At 49.9% G+C, this 16,604-nt stretch overlaps 1 protein-coding gene across 1 annotated transcript in view; it reads left to right on the top strand.

The window, feature by feature from the left end:
• The window catches only part of LOC125945101 (uncharacterized), a 94,329-nt gene that overhangs the window by 43,513 nt on the left and 34,212 nt on the right, over nucleotides 1-16,604 (top strand). The window contains exon 3 of the mRNA XM_049666678.1: nucleotides 6,813-6,916. Within this exon, the coding sequence (XP_049522635.1) occupies nucleotides 6,813-6,916 (104 nt within the window). The remainder of the gene's footprint in view (nucleotides 1-6,812; nucleotides 6,917-16,604) is intronic.

Below are 16,604 nucleotides of genomic sequence, written 5' to 3'. Positions count from 1 at the left end.
TTGTGAAGCGATGCATCGCTTGTCACCGCTTGCCCAGTGAAGGTGCCTCCGTGTGCATGTACGCCGAATTTGAGTGTGTTGTTCACTCCGATGTCCTTGCCGATTGCCTCTGCTGCTGAGCGAACAGCGATCGCAGATGGATATCGCAACGACAACGCAGTTATCGAATTTTGGCGGGTGAGGGCTCTTGTGTGCAGTTAGAAAATTAGACTTCGAACGCAGGAAGGTGTTGCAATTGTTTAGTGCGTCGTGCTTGTGATGAAGAAATGCCATCGCACTGGGTGCGTTCGCGCTGACCGTGTTTGCGACACTGCAGGTCCGATACATCACTCATGACAGAGCAGCCATCTCAAATTACAGCTGCGATACGTTGTCGTTAGAGAACACTACGCACTGCACAGGATCGTCGTCCACCGCGACGCATCGACGCCTTCCAAGCAGCTACAGTGACCTGCCGATAATTATTTCCTGTGTGCTACATCGCCACAATGCAGGCAATGAACCGTGTTATGGGGCCATCACAGCCCAAGAAGATATATGCATAAGCCCGCGAAAGTCGACGTTTTTTTTTTTTTTTGATAGCGGTGCTCAGTACATCACCGACGACAGTGCGTTGTGCGTGTTTTATTTCGCCGGTCAAGATTGTTAACGCCTCCCAGTTCCGCACGACGTCGCTGTTGCCGAAAAATAAGTTGGGCATGGCCCAACCGTGGTGGGCGCGCACAAGACTTACATGCCTCGCGCGGAGCGTGACCTATGGTTTTGATTGACAGGCGAACTCGTGCCAAACTCGTACCCAGAGAAACCCCCCTCGAGTTGAACTCGTGAACATGGCGGCGGCAGCAGCAGCCTGTGTCGTCACATCCAGCGGTAGTAAGCGTCAATATGACCGTCTGGACCCGTTCACCTACATCACCGACGTAGAGTTTCGCGTCATTTTTGCCTTTCCAAAACGTCAGTGCGCTGGCTGTGTGACGTGTTAGGCGAAGACAGTCGTCTGCGCAGACAACGTGGCGGGCAAATTGTACTTTCCGAGCGCAGAGTGGTACGACTAGGCTGCGGAGGAAAAGTTTGTCCGATCGCTTCAGCTTTCTCCTGTTTCAAGCACTGCTCGTCCACCGCGCCCCAGCCCCAGGCCAAGTCCGGCGTCGTCATCAGAGTACTGGGGCACGTGCGAGCACCTGGGATTCAACCCGGACCAACCCACCTGCGCAGGCGAAGCGGTCACATTATATTGGAAGGCTCAGAATGGACGCGGGGCTGCCTTCCGGTGCAACAGCTGCCGAAATCAGTTTCGCAGTTACCCGGTACCGCTGCACTGCACGGACAGAGAGGCGAAGGAAGTTACTTCGCCGACACGAACCGCCTCGGCCGTCCGAACGACCACCTCTCGAGGCGGCAAATGATTTGGCTCACGTACTGCCTGAGCCAAAGCGTAGACATATGGCTGTTGAAGGAGATGACCGGCGACTTGTTTCCTCTATCGGAGCACGCCATCGCCGTCTAGAGGAACTACTCCCGTAAGTTCGCGAGGGACGAGCTGCTGGCGCAACCTCCACTCGGTGTCCCTGGGGAGATGGGGCAAATTGACGAGTGCCTTCTTCGCGGCGAGCAATCGAGGCCGCCTAATGTCGGGCGACAACTTTCCGCTGAGCCGCCAGAATTACGGCGGTGTTAAAGATGGTGGCCCATGGGTCTTCGGCATGTTCTGCGCAACCAGAGGGGTGATGAGACTTTCAAGGTCGACCGACGAAAGGCGGCGATGCTAGGCGCCATTATTGCAGCTAATGCTCAACCGGGGACCATTATTCATATGATGAATTGGCCGCATACAAATATATCACAAGTTTAGTCGATGCTAACGGGGCTATGCCTCAATCTGCATTGAGAAATAGTCAACCACAGCGTAAACATTGCGGACCGCATCACGGGCGTTCACACGCAAAAAAAGAAAGTTATTGTCAAAAAGTGAAGCGCCACCTTGTCAGCGATGGGTACAGGGTAACTGCGCGGATGCTGGAGTTGATGCTGCTTTGTATGATCTGATGCTGCTTGTATGATCACCCGCGTGAAACACGTCAATGCACTGACACCGATAGTAGTTTTGGAGCACTCGCACAAAAGAATACACGTATGCAGGTGTCACGGAGTGGCATATTTTCGAAGGGTTTGGACGCTGATTAACGACACGCCTAATTACGAGCGTCAAAAACGTGGGCTCCTGACTGTGCAGCGTATAATTTATTCGACATCGACACGCCAAATTACGGGCGTCAAAAGCGTCGTGGCCGCTCGGGCTGCCATCTCGATTCCAGACGCGACACGCCGATTACGGACCCAGAAGTGTGCGTGTACGTCTGCGTGGTATGCCGGGTTCCACCTTGGCCCTTGACATTGGGAGAGAGGAGAATCTGCGGTTCTTCGTCCATGGTGAAAGGGACGCGGCCAAGATTGTTGGGAGCAAAGAGCCCTGAATTCGGAGAACTCTACATAGCGGCAGTTTCCCTACATAGGGAACTAGGGAAAGGAGAGGCTATTTAAGCGCAGGTTTTGGGCCCTGCTGATTAGTCTAGAAGCTGAACCTATGCGCTGCTGAGAAGCCGTTGGGGGGCTAGTGCCGTCCAGTATCGCCTGGGCCGCCTGGCCACGTCGGAACTCCGAGGCACTAGTTGACGTACGAGACGTCAAACCAGCGTCTGCAACGAAGCTCACGGTAGTTCGCCTCAAGTTAGCTCAACCTGCTTGAGAGAAGACGTCCAATCTAGACTCCCGGGAAATCCAGCCCAGCAATTCGCATCCACCTCGACAAGATAGGACCGCCAGCATTCTTCGGGAAAGCTTTGTGCACCGACTTCCACGGTTTATGGACTTGCTGCTGCTGCCCGGCCATGCGTATGACACAATTTGTTTTCTTTTGAACTTTGATTTCTTTTGAACTTTGCTTTAGTGAAATACTGTTAAGTGTATTCTTGTGTATTTGATCCTCGCACTGTTTCATTTTTATATCTACTGTTATTTGCTCGTATTTAATTGTCTTCATAATTGTGTTATATTAAGTTCAGTTGTGTTAGTTTGTCCATTGTATTTTATTTTATTAATTTGTGTATATTTATCAGCCGAGAAATATCTTGTTTTTTTGTTTACTCCCGACTCTGACTCTCTTCACTGTGTTCGCTTGAGTACGGAACGACCAACCAGCTTGTCTACCCCGTCGATCGACTTCGCGCCGACGATGAATCGGGAACAGCTGTGACATAAACTGGCGTCCGCGAACAGGGCGTTCCGTACGCGGCAGCACGGTGAACAGAGAACGATAATCGTGGAGATTGATCGATTAGTACTACCGACACATTTTTGTGCAGTGTCGAACGCACGTGCATGCGAATTGTGAGCGCATGGTTTTTGGTGGTGTAGCCGCATTTTGGAGGAAATGGAGTTGGAAAAGTGGATAGAACAAGGCAAACAGTTGGGCCTAGAGGGCGCCGAGTTGAGGGCATGGATTACGCAACGGCAAGGGCAGGCCCGAGAGAAAAAAGAGAAAGAGCGAGTGGCGGCGAAGGAAGCTGGAGAGCGCGAGATACTGTTGCTAAAATTAAGGATTCTGCTTATTCAAAGTGGCAACGAGAGCAGGGCTAGCAACGAGCCCCTAGAAGTACAGGAGGAGCAGCAGAAATGGCAGGCGCCCGTAGTAGTCGCGCACGAAAAGTGCGAAGGAGTCGCACGCACGGTTCTGCCGATAGTAGGAAGAGAGGCTAATTTTTGCGAGCCTAACAAAGGTGATGCCAAATCCGCAGACCGGGGCGTAGCTGTTGAGGGACCCGTTGATGGGGACCTGATTGAGCGCGACCTGATACTGTGCCAAGTGAATGCTACAGAAGCAGCTAGTATGGCTGTAGACGATTTGACGCAGTTATCCCGGGAGTACGTCGCGAATGTTGCTCTTACAGAAGTAGGCCGAAGTGACACGAACTTGTTGGGTAAGAGCACCAGTGTCGAGCTCAAATGGATCAGAAAAGTGCGCTGAAGCACCATGTGGGCAGGACAGTGCAGTTGGGGACAGCGCCCAGGTAGGCGAGCTACGGTGCGCAAAAGAAAATAGCTGCATTGCACCGAGGTGTTTGGAGCTCTCCGCCAGTGAAGGTGGCCTTGAGAAGGGTGATTCACCCGCTAATCATCCAGACTGCGTGATTGAAGTGGCAAGTGTGACCGACGATATGCGCGCCGGTCATCAAGAGATGCGAGCTGAAGGCTCGAAAATCAGCACCAGCAAGCGTGCTAGGAGAAAGAAGCGGTGTCGTTAAGTCGGTAATGCGGCAGAGAAGGCAACGCAGCCGAGTAAAACAAAGGGCGCCAAACCCTGCGGGGAGCGCAGTGAAGAATTTCGAAAGCTGCGTTTGCAGATTGCAATGTCTCCAGTAAGAGCGCGTCCGAACCGCCCGGTGAGGAAGAGAGAAAAGGGCCGTTCGGCGCGGGGGCGGACAAAAGCAAGGGGGCAAGCATGTTCCCCCTCGTTCAGTTCGTTGAGAGGTGTGCTGGACATGGCCCCGGAGAGCGTCAGTGAAAACGCAACGCGATGCCTAAAAGGCATGCTGCCTGTTTGTGAAGTGTCGGGGGTGGGCAGCGAGGAGAATGACTGCTGTACGCTTTGTATTCCCTCGCTGACCAGACGAGCTGTCAAACCGCGCCCGCCTGGAGTACGGCTTAATGAATTGATACAGGTTTTGTAGAAACAGCTTGCTGGTTTCTTTAATTGCAGCTTTGTGTAAATTGTTTTAGAAACTCTCCGATAATCTGATAGAGCTGGTTTGCGCGCGCATTAATTTTTGAAACTCTGTTTTCTTGGTATGTCATTCTTTTTTAGCGGGTAGACTTATTTTTGGGAGGAGATACGCTGTATCAGTTCACTTTATGGAAGTGTTCGCGAGAACGTGGGGGCCGATTATTTGAGCAGAATATAGGGTCATTCGGCAGTGAAGCTGGAGAATTTTTGTGTTGTGTGCCTGGACGTGTAGTGCTCTGTTAATTTGTTTTTTCGTACAGTACACGATGTTAATTGATGTATAATGTTATGTATACATAGCACGGCCTTCTTTTTCTTGTTTTCGAAAATGCCGCTCGTGTAAGTGAATATTATGTGATAATATTCTGAAAGTGGGGGGCTGTGTCACGGAGCGGCATATTTTCGAATGGTTTGGACGCTGATTAACGACACGCCGAATTACGAGCGTCAAAAACGTGGGCTCCTGATAGTGCAGCGTATAATTTATTCGACATCGACACGCCAAAATTACGGGCGTCAAAAGCGTCGTGGCCGCTCGGGCTGCCATCTCGATTCCAGACGCGACACGCCGATTACGGACCCAGAAGTGTGCGTGTACGTCTGCGTGGTATGCCGGGTTCCACCTTGGCCCTTGACATTGGGAGAGAGGAGAATCTGCGGTTCTTCGTCCATGGTGAAAGGGACGCGGCCAAGATTGTTGGGAGCAAAGAGCCCTGAATTCGGAGAACTCTACATAGCGGCAGTTTCCCAACATAGGGAACTAGGGAAAGGAGAGGCTATTTAAGCGCAGGTTTTGGGCCCTGCTGATTAGTCTAGAAGCTGAACCTATGCGCTGCTGAGAAGCCGTTAGGGGGCTAGTGCCGTCCAGTATCGCCTGGGCCGCCTGGCCACGTCGGAACTCCGAGGCACTAGTTGACGTACGAGACGTCAAACCAGCGTCTGCAAGGAAGCTCACGGTAGTTCGCCTCAAGTTAGCTCAACCTGCTTGAGAGAAGACGTCCAATCTAGACTCCCGGGAAACCCAGCCCAGCAATTCGCATCCACCTCGACAAGATCGGACCGCCAGCATTCTTCGGGAAAGCTTTGTGCACCGAATTCCACGGTTTATGGACTTGCTGCTGCTGCCCGGCCATGCGTATGACACAATTTGTTTTCTTTTGAACTTTGATTTCTTTTGAACTTTGCTTTAGTGAAATACTGTTAAGTGTATTCTTGTGTATGTGATCCTCGCACTGTTTCATTTTTATATCTACTGTTAATTGCTCGTATTTAATTGTCTTCATAATTGTGTTATATTAAGTTCAGTTGTGTTAGTTTGTCCAGTGTATTTTATTTTATTAATTTGTGTATATTTATCAGCCGATAAATATCTTGTTTTTTTGTTTACTCCCGACTCTGACTCTCTTCACTGTGTTCGCTTGAGTACGGAACGACCAACCAGCTTGTCTACCCCGTCGATCGACTTCGCGCCGACGACGAATCGGGGACAGCTGTGACAGCAGGTCATCAACTGGCTCATGCACGGAATAAGACGACAGGTGGTCACTGCACTAGCTGGCAGTCTTCTTGACAGGACGGCCGATCTGTCTCGTTGCTGCACTAGAATTACTCCGTTGCCGAAGCACTCCAGAAGATTGCACCGGTCCGTAAAACGATGCCCTTGAAAATGTGCAGCATCGTTAACAAAAGAAAAGCTGCACATTCAACTGGCGTCCACCCGAAAAGCCGACGAGGCGAGTGACAGATCACAGCGCAGCCATGTTTGCGCACGAACGGCACTCAAGCAGTGATTCAAGGTAGCTGCGAGGCTACCTTGAGATTCTCGAGTAAAACACTCGAGATTTTCTTCACTCAAGGCGCGTTTCGAGTGGAGGGCGATTTGTGAAATGAAAAGCCGCCCTCAAGGAGTATTTCGAGGGGAGGGTCGAGTCGAGGTGCGTTTGTGAGTGTTATACTTACCAGGCAATAAGCAGATATTTGTAGAAGTGCCGTTATTTCTCCTCGGTAAATACAGACCTCTACTTATTTCCAGAATTCAAATTCACCGAGACCTTCTCCCAGAATGGAAATCATGTGTTCCTGTCTGTTCACTTTGGCGATTATCCTCCAGCAGAGTTTCCAACTCATACGGGACTCGTGAGTAGCTTTTCAGTGGCATCGTACAAAGTGCGTGATGATACTCCTTAATCAAAACCAAATGCATTGGAGCCGCTCGAGGAGAGTGCACGACAATCTAAGATCTTGTTGAAAAGCGTTCAAGTGCAATGAAGGACCCAGAGGAAGCGAGCGGACGCAAGAAAGTGGTTCCGTTTGTCCCCTGACTTCGCCATGCAGTATGATGAATTATTGCTGAACGCTTATTAACGTGTCCTCAATGCCACAGTTGCGCTAAATTAAATTACCTTAAAGCCGAAACACTACGCCAGCCGAGACCTTATTACAGGTCATAGTCTTTAAAAAAGATTTAAAGTCAAAATCGCTTTTTAAGCATTTTAAGCATGTTATGCTCTAGCGGAAAGTGAAAAGATTGTTCCCGTAATAAATGCGTTTATACCTTGTTTCGTTCAAAGTTTAGGGGCAATTTCTAAATTTCCGACTAACATTCTATTGTACGGCGTTTCCGCCACCTTTCTGAACACACAATTTTTGACAGTTCTCGAAATGCAAGTACCGCAAACTTCATTGTGAAGCAGCATTTTTCAGTGAAGCTTTTATGTTCCTTCTTTACACAACATACCAGGCAATAAGCTTCAATAATTGAAAATTACTAATTTGACTTGCGGTTATTGTTTGTTTGAATCAACTGAGTGAATTATTAAAAACGTGCTTTGAAAAAACACGCTCTAAAATATTTGTTGGCAACCAGCCCATTTCTTTGCGCGGCTTAATCCTTTGACTCATTACTTTTTACATTTTCGCGGTGCAAAGCAAGTCATGACTGCTGGCACAGTCTTTGTCTTGCAAACTTGAAAGCTTTTAACGCGAATAGCATTATTTGCCTACTTCAGCCGTTTTGAACCTCTCTGTCTATCTATTGTTACGGAAGGATAGGAGGTAAGAAAAGAAGAAGAAGGTCGAGAGACACTGGCTGCTTCGTGTTGTTGCTGGTCAGCTATCTTGACCGCACTAACTCTACTTGTGTATATATTGTAAATACATCCAGCCTATACTCCCAACATCCGCGTAACATATTGGTGAGAGGTGTGGGGTACCAAGGCTGGAAACGGAGCTCCGCAGTGAACGTCGCATCACCGTCCTCACTATGACTGACGGTGAGCACGCGGGTTCAACGTCGTTGTCGCCTTCAACGTCAATGTCACCGTCGCCAGCTACGTCGTCGTCCCCATCGGTTGTGTTTGTACAAGCCAAGGATCCCGGAACTTTCTGTGGGACCGATGGCGCCGACGTAGAAGAGTGGCTGGCTATGTACGAACGCGTGAGTGGAGTCAACAGATGGGATCCTACGCTTATGCTAGCTAACGTGTTGTTGTACCTAAGAGGCACGGCAAAGGTGTGGCACGAAAACCACAAAGAGGAGCTGACCAGCTGGCACCAGTGCAAAGAGAAGTTAAAAGAGTTGTTTGGCCAACCAGCCGGCCGTAAAATTGCCGCAAAGCAGGAACTCGCCTCCCGTGCCCAAACCCCCACAGGGTCCTATGTTTCGTATATCCAGGACGTGCTGGCGCTTTGTCGTAAAGCCGATCACGACCGATCACGTAAAGCCGATCGCGTGAGCCCGGAGCAGGCTCACGCGTTCGCCGCTCTCATCGGTTTTCTGACCACCCCTCCCATACTAGCCCACTTTGATCCATCTGCACCCACCGAAGTCCACACTGACGCCAGCGGCCACGGCATCGGTGCTGTTCTCGCCCAGCAGCAGAATGCTACCGAGTGCGTGATAGCTTACGCCAGACGCCTGCTGTCACCTTCTGAGAGGAATTACTCCATCACCGAGCGTGAGTGCTTGGCTTTAGTGTGGGCTGTCGCCAAGTTCCGGCCATATTTGTACGGCCGCACGTTTTCGGTCATTACAGACCATCATGCCCTCTGCTGGCTGTCTTCCCTCCGGGACCCGACAGGACGACTTGGTCGCTGGGCTTTGCGGCTGCAGGAATTTTCTTTTATTGTCATCTACAAATCTGGACGTCTGCACAAGGACGCTGACTGCCCCTCTCGTCATCTCGTGGATCCTCCTGATCCTGTTGCACATGATCCGGAGACCTGCGTGTTGGCTTTCACTAACATGTGCGACGTGCGCGCGGAACAACATCGCGTCGAGTCCTTGCAGGCCATCATCGCCGGAGTGCAATCTGGCAGCACCGACGGCCCGTGCCGCATGTTCGTGCTGCACTACGGCATCCTCTACCGCCGCAATATCAACCCTGAGGGCCCTGAGTTTCTCCTTGTCCTTCTTCGTCATCTACGATCCGTCGTTCTCGAGCAACTTCACGATGCACCAACGGCGGGACACCTTGGAGTTTGCGCACATACGACCGCGTACGACGCCGGTTCTTCTAGCCGGGACTCTACCGCTCTGTGCATCGTTATGTCGCAACTTGCGAACTGTGTCAGCGCCGGAAAAAACCTCCCCTGCCACCTGTCGGACGACTCCATCCAATTGAAATTCCCTCTGAACCTTTCTATCGCGTAGGCCTTGACCTGCTTGGCCCTTTTCCGACGACGACTCGAGGGAATAAGTGGATCGCCGTCGCTACCAATTACGCGACACGCTACGCGATAACCAAGGCGTTGCCGACTAGTTGCGCAACTGACGTCGCAGATTTTCTCCTCCATGACGTCATCCTCCACCACGGTGCACCTCGACAGTTACTAACCGACCGCGGCCGCTCGTTCTTGTCCCGAGTTGTTGACGACCTCCTCCGCTCTTGTGCCACAGAGCATAAGCTGTCGACCGCCTACCACCCACAAACGAACGGTCTTACGGAACGTCTCAACCGAACACTCACAGAGATGATGTCGATGTACTTCTCCAATGATCACCGTGACTGGGACGCCACGCTGGCCTACGTGACATTCGCGTATAACTCGTCCAGACATGACACCGCAGGATATTCACCCTTTTATCTTTTGTATGGTCGCGACCCCACATTGCCATTTGACACCATCCTACCTTCTGTGCCACGTGTTACAACTGAGTACGCTCGTGAAGTCATCGATCGTGCTCACATGGCGCGTCAAGTCGCCCGATCTCGTCTATTGGCATCGCAGGATATACAAAAAGAGCGGTACGATCGCCGCCATCGCGACGTTAAGTTCGCCCCAGGTGCTTGGGTGCTCCTCTGGTCACCATGTCGTCGTGTAGGTCTCTCCCAGAAGCTTCTCTCTCGCTACACAGGGCCTTATGAAGTCCTACGTCAGGTTAACGACGTCAATTATGAGATCTCGCCGTTATAGTTTGATACGTCCTCAAGTCCGACGCCAGTTTACATCGTGCACGTTTCGCGGTTGAAGCCATACTTCGCTCGCAGTTCTTCGCCTGACATGCGCCGAGACGGCGCTTCAGCACCCGGGGGTCCTGTTACGGAAGGATAGGAGGAAAGAAAAGAAGAAGATCGAGATACACTGGCTGCTTCGTGTTGTTGCTGGTCAGCTATCTTGACCGCACTAACTCTACTTGTGTATATATTGTAAATACATCCAGCCTATACTCCCAACATCCCCGTAACACTATCTAAACTCTCAAGGCAACCCAGGGGTCCAAGTTGTCTACCTGCTTAGGGCGCTAGGTATGTGCTCCTGGTCGAGATGCCGTCGTGGTCGTTTCATTGTCGTCATTCCTGCAAGACGATCTTAATCTCGTCATGCCATCGACGTCACGCCATCTGCCCCGACCCAGTTGCCCAAGTTGTTCTAATCGCTTAGCCTAACTGGTATGGGCTAGGGATCGTGATGCCATCGTGCTCGTTGCATCGCCGCCATTCCACTTTTGTCATCCGACACTGGTCAAGCCGCGCGATCGTCATCATACTATCTTTTTGCATTCGTTGTCACACAGCCGCAGTCTCGTCATCGCGGTCATTAAATCGTCGTAATTCCAGCTTCTTCATCTGACTATCCTCATGCTGTCGTAGTCACGCCTTCTACTTCGGCCCAGTATATTCCAAATACCTTGGGTCACTAGGTATGTGTCCGGGGTCGTGATGCCGTCGTGGTGATTGCATCATCATTCCAGCTTGGCCATCCCACTACCGTCGTGCCAATCGTCGTCCCGCAATCTCTTCGCACAGTCGTCGTCATGTCGTCGCCGCCACGCTATCGCTTTATCACTGTCATCACTTCAATAACGTCATCCCATTTTCATCATGCCATAGTCGTCATGCCTCCATGCTCATGGGTGGCCTTGGCAAGCGAGTGCCATAGCAAAGTGGGACGACGTCGCAGTATGGAGCATATAGCCGAGTCAACGAAAGCCTCATAATTACCACTGCACGTGTTAAATAAACGGGACTTCAGATATGTGGTCTGTCGCTTCTTCGCTCGATTGCTATTCGCATTACCGTCGGCAGTAATCGTGAGATGAGTTTTGCCGTAATCTTTTTAAACCTACTACTGCACTGTAACATAATTTCAAATATTGCTTATAACGTCAAAATAAAAATAGTCAGTTTAGAGGAGCTGACATGCTTTAGACCAGAAATATTGTTCTAGCTTAATTCTTTTTTCATTTATACTCTTCTATGGAGCTCTAAACAGGGCATTTTATTTATATTCGTTGTGTGCGGCACCTGCTTTGTGTTTCTGTGCGCCTGTCCTGTTCTCTACGCGTCATTTCATTTCTCGCACCTCTTGCGTGGACTAGCACGCTAGGAGTGCTACCAGGTGTAATGAACTCAACGGAGGCGGATAAAGCCATTCCTCCATTTTATTGAACTTCTTCTTCTCCTTCTTCTCCTCCGGTACTCGCGCCACTTCTACTTCGTCTTGACGGCACTCCACATTCTCCGGGGCCTCTGACTCCATCCCTCCTGGGATGGTATGGGATGATGTTCCCAACGGAGCTAACTTCGATCGTCTTCGCCGGTGTCTCGTAGTACACTGACTTGAGGATTGCTTGCTGGCTTGCTGTTTTGGTGACCATGTATGGACCACTAAATTGGCACTTGGAGCCGCTCAGTCCTTTCTTGACGAGTATAAAACCTCCAGGTTCAACCACAGGCAACTTATGATAGTGCCTATTGTCGAAGTTTCTCTTCATTCCACATTTATATTTCATTTGCTGTTCGGCTGTCTTGGGGGTCTCTAGAAGAATAACGCGGCCGGCGATTCCTAACTGATGATCTGCAGGAAGCCAAGGACTTGTTCCATTTGCACAAAAGTATGGACTACAGCCCAACCCCTCCGTGTAGGTGTTATTATGGTGAGTCACTGCAGCTTCCAAGGCACATTTCCATCCACCAGGGAAGGTAGGGTATAAATCCAAATACTTCTTGAGGTCGCGAATTAACCTATCTGCGAGTGCGTTGCTTTCCGGATGGTACGGAGTCGAAAACCTTAGAGTGATGCCTCTCTGTTCGACCCATCTTCTGAGCTTTTCGCTGCGGAAAGCAGGTCCATTATCAGACATCAATACTGTAGTTGTCTTGAAGATGACGCGTTCCATTAGGGCGATTACAGAGTTGGCATCCTCCTTTCCACATTTAGCTGCTGCCATTCTTGTACATTCGTCAATGACGACAAGGAAAGCCTGCGTCCTCCGCACGCCTTCCCCCTTCTTTTTGACTTCAGCGAAGTCGAGGTGGACAACTTCAAAGGGTACGCTCGAATACTTGGGAATGACCATCTCGTTTCCTCTAGGTTTGTATTTGGTTTTAGCCATTTGACACAGGTGGCAAGTTCGGACATATTCATGTACGTCTTCTTTCATACTTTCCCAGATAAAGCGTTGGTTTATCCTTCTGAACGTCTTTGCGAATCCGTCATGCCCACCCGATTCGGCGCTGTCGTGGTAAAGTCGCAAGATTCTTGGCCGGCATGTTTCTGGCCCGTAAAACTTCTCGCCCTGTGGTCGAATTTCCTCTGTACCCTCCCAGATGCCGATGGCGCAGACTTTTTCCGTATTTGCTGCTGATGGAATATGCAGCCTCGATAATGCATCAGCTTCTGGTAGCTTGTCCCCTGGTCTGTGGGTCACTTCAAATGTGAATTGCTGCAGTTCGTTGATCCACCTTGCAATTCTGCCTTTCGGTTGAGAGTGATTGAGAAGATAGGTAAGTGCTTTGTTGTCCGCAAACAGCTTGAACTGTCAACCTTCAAGACAGGTTCGGAAATACCTTACAGCCATTACCACTGCAAGTGCTTCCTTTTCTTGCGCTTTCGTAAATGTGTATGAGTAATAACCCACAGCCTTGAGTTGGCGCGCTGGTGGCTGTGAGTCATCCCGTTGGTAGAGTACAGCCCCAGTTCCATAAAGTGATGCGTCCGTGCAGAGCTTGAAAGGTTTTTCGAAGTCCGGAAGTATCAAGACCGGATCTGAAGATATGATGTTGACAAGTGCTTGATATGTTTGTTCGCAATGTTCACTCCAAACAAACGGTGCACCTTTCTGTGTGAGAGATGTCAAGCACTTCGTCATGGTGGCGTAGTGTGGTATGAAGGCTCGAAAGTGTCCAAACAAACCTAGAAAAACTCGCAATGAATGCAAATCGTACGGCCGAGGCAACGTCTTTATCCTCTCGACAGACTCTGCTTTGGTGCTTTTCGTGTGGCCGTCAAACACTCTGCCCAGAAATACCACAGACCGCTTCAAGGACTCGCTTTTTCTGACATTAATCTTCAACTTGGCTTTACTCAGTGCTTCCAAAACCTGTGATAAATGCTTTGAGTGCTGGTCCTCTGTTTTAGAGTACACAATTATGTCGTCCACGTAGACGTTACAAAATTGTTCGGTACAAGCAGATAGAACATTGTTCATAATTTTTTGAAACCAGGCGCCCGAGTTCTTCCAGCCAAATGGGAGCCTGTTGTATTCTTACACATCGAACGGTGTAACAAAAGCTGTAAACTTCTTGTATTCTTCTTGTAGAGGAACTTGCCAATAACCTTTGCAGAGATCGATTCGCGAAAACCACTAACGTCCTCCAGTTTCATTAATTATGTCATTGATCCGTGGCATAGGAAATGGAAACAAGTCTGTCTGTCGTTTTATCAATCGGTAGTGCGTGTACAACGTGAAAGTACCGTCCTCCTTAGGCACAATTGTTATAGGTGATGCAAACGGGGATGTCGAGGGCCTGATGATGTTAGCATATAGCATTTGTTGCAGTTCGTTTTTGAGCCATGCTTTCTTCTCGTGAGATAGCGGATAGGGCTTCTTGCGGACTACATTTGTGTCTCGCAGCTTGAATGGAACTTCCAGGAGGGATGGAGTCACAGGAGGGTATGCTCCAACGCAGATGAGCTCAGGATACGTTGTCAGTATCTCGTCTGCGTTTCTCACCGTCCTAAGCTGCATTTCTTGTGCCAATCAGTTTTCTTCTAAAGTTGAGTCGATAGTTAATTCATCTTTCCAAGATATATTTAAGTTAAGGTGCCTCATGTCCGGCCTTGACAGTATGAAAGAAAAATTCACGTCATTCATTACAAGTGCCTTAACCTCGATTGTCCGATTCTGGTATTTAACAATCACTGTTGTCCAGTAATGCAGAATTCATCTGCCGCTGTCGTAACTTTGCACCTCCACTGCTTTATCTGGTCGGATTTCCCTTTTGTCTGCCAGGACCTCATTTATGAGACTCACAGACGCTCCTGTGTCCACTAGCACATGCGTGCCTCTGCCATTAATTTTCATTTCGGCATGAAGAAGGTTAGTCTTCAATAAATATACAACAGCTCTGTCGTTGTATGACACAGATGCACTGTCCTTACACTGTACTTGGCTTTCCATCCTTTCACTCCCAAGTGATATCTCTTTCGCTTCTGCGCTCATCTGCTCTCTGGTTACTATGCTGTTGGCGTCCACTTGACCAACATTTTCGGCTTTCTTCCGCGTAGTTAGATGTCGGTCGGCATTCGCAAGGGAGTGTACAACAACGTTATTCAGGGCGAGCAAGAGATCCTCGGCCGTCTTAGGAGATCTGGCCAGCAGCTGTTTCTGACAGTCTTTGTTCATGCCTAGCATAATCAGTGGCACAATTGATGTCTCAGGAAGGTTTGCGTCAGCGAGCAGGAGTAGCCTTCGCTTTTTATAAAAGTATTGTTGAAGGCTTCCGACTTTGTGTCTAAACAAAATGGCATTGTTCCACCGTTCTAACCGGTTAATTTCAAACGACGTCAAGAAGCTCTGTTTCCATTGACTCCACGTGTCACTAAGGTGGTCTAAGATTCTCATGTCGAACCACTTTTTCACAATTCCCGACAAAAATGGCCTGAGGTTTCTTATCTTATCATCGTCCGAATCCCATCGATTTTGTTGGCAGGCATATTCATAAAAGCAAATCCACGTAGTGGCAGCCGTTGATATACCATCAAAATGGTCCGGCTTAATGGCATCACCTTTTGGAACGGCTCTGTGTAATGCCGCCTGGCTCAATTTGTTTAAGAGCTGTGACTGTTGCTCAACCTGCTTTGACTGCATTTGCAGTAAGTCAATCATAATGGATATGATATTCTGTCCAGAAGGTGACTCATTGGACGGTGTCTGACAGTAGTTCTCCTCATGGTGCATCAAACTGCGAAATTCAGCCGTACCTCTCTCTGTCAAGGGACACTCGCGTGAGCTTGCCTTGCTGGTGACGTCGATGAGCGGCTCGATCAATGTAGAAGACCTGCCCGAGTCAGCGTCGCTCTTGTCACTGGGACGGTAGCTACCCGGGGTGTCCATCTTCCCGTTCGGCGAGTCTTCTCAACGCGCACTAGTTTTAATCCTCTGCGACTGCGCCAAAATGTAAAGAACTCAACGGAGGCGGATAAAGCCGTTCCTCCATTTTATTGAACTTCTTCTTCTTCTCCTTCTTCTCCTCCGGTACTCGCGCCACTTCTACTTCGTCTTGACGGCACTCCACACCAGGAATATCTCTTTTTAGTACAGTGATACCGAGTTACTTGCTGCGATAATTAAAATACCCGAGGTTTTAGAGCGCAGTAGTAATGTAATCCCATCCAGAGCGAAAACCTCGCGACACTGACGAACTGCAGCTAAGTGATGGCGAATAGTGATGTCTGCTGTCACACATTACAACCAAATCTAGCAACGGCGCTATCAGTACGAGTGCCGAGCACCTCACGCGGCTAGAGGGCGCGATCCTCAAAAATGGTCATCGTATCACCAGCCGGGCTGCGCTGTTTTGCTCCGCATATTTAGTGACGACAACACGCTACATGAGCCGCCGTCAGCTGTTACAAAAAACCCGTACACTTGATATGTTCTGCACGCCGCACTGTCATTTGTGAACGGCCCTTCTTATTCGATAGCAATCATATGGACACTCCAAGTGCGTTTTGCCGTCGCCGTGAGGTTCCGTATAAAGTCCAACGGCGATAAAACCGTTGCCGCGTGCCATGCGCTGTGTGTGCGAGTGAAAGCTTGCGAGGGTGAGCCGGGAACCGCAGCCTAATCTAGCGAACGCGGGAGAGGAAGGCGGCCGGCAGCGCGCGCGGTCTTCGTTCGTGCGCGAGGCACGGGGAGGAGGCGACGGAGACAGTGGGGGTTCGTTCTGCCTTACGACTGCTTCTTACGGAGCTGCCGCGCGGGCGCCTATCTTGAAAGTGATCTGCGCTGTGGCCGAAGTGTGCGCCCGTGGGGGGCTCATCTTCAAAGCGATCTGCGATGGGTAGAAAGTGCATGCGCCGAGTGCAGGTATCTTCG

Source organism: Dermacentor silvarum, chromosome 4 (genome assembly GCF_013339745.2).
Source record: "Dermacentor silvarum isolate Dsil-2018 chromosome 4, BIME_Dsil_1.4, whole genome shotgun sequence".
NCBI classification, from domain to species: Eukaryota; Metazoa; Arthropoda; class Arachnida; order Ixodida; family Ixodidae; genus Dermacentor; species Dermacentor silvarum.
The sequence above is the reverse complement of the archived record's forward strand: the minus strand, read 5'-3'. Positions and strand labels throughout refer to the sequence as shown.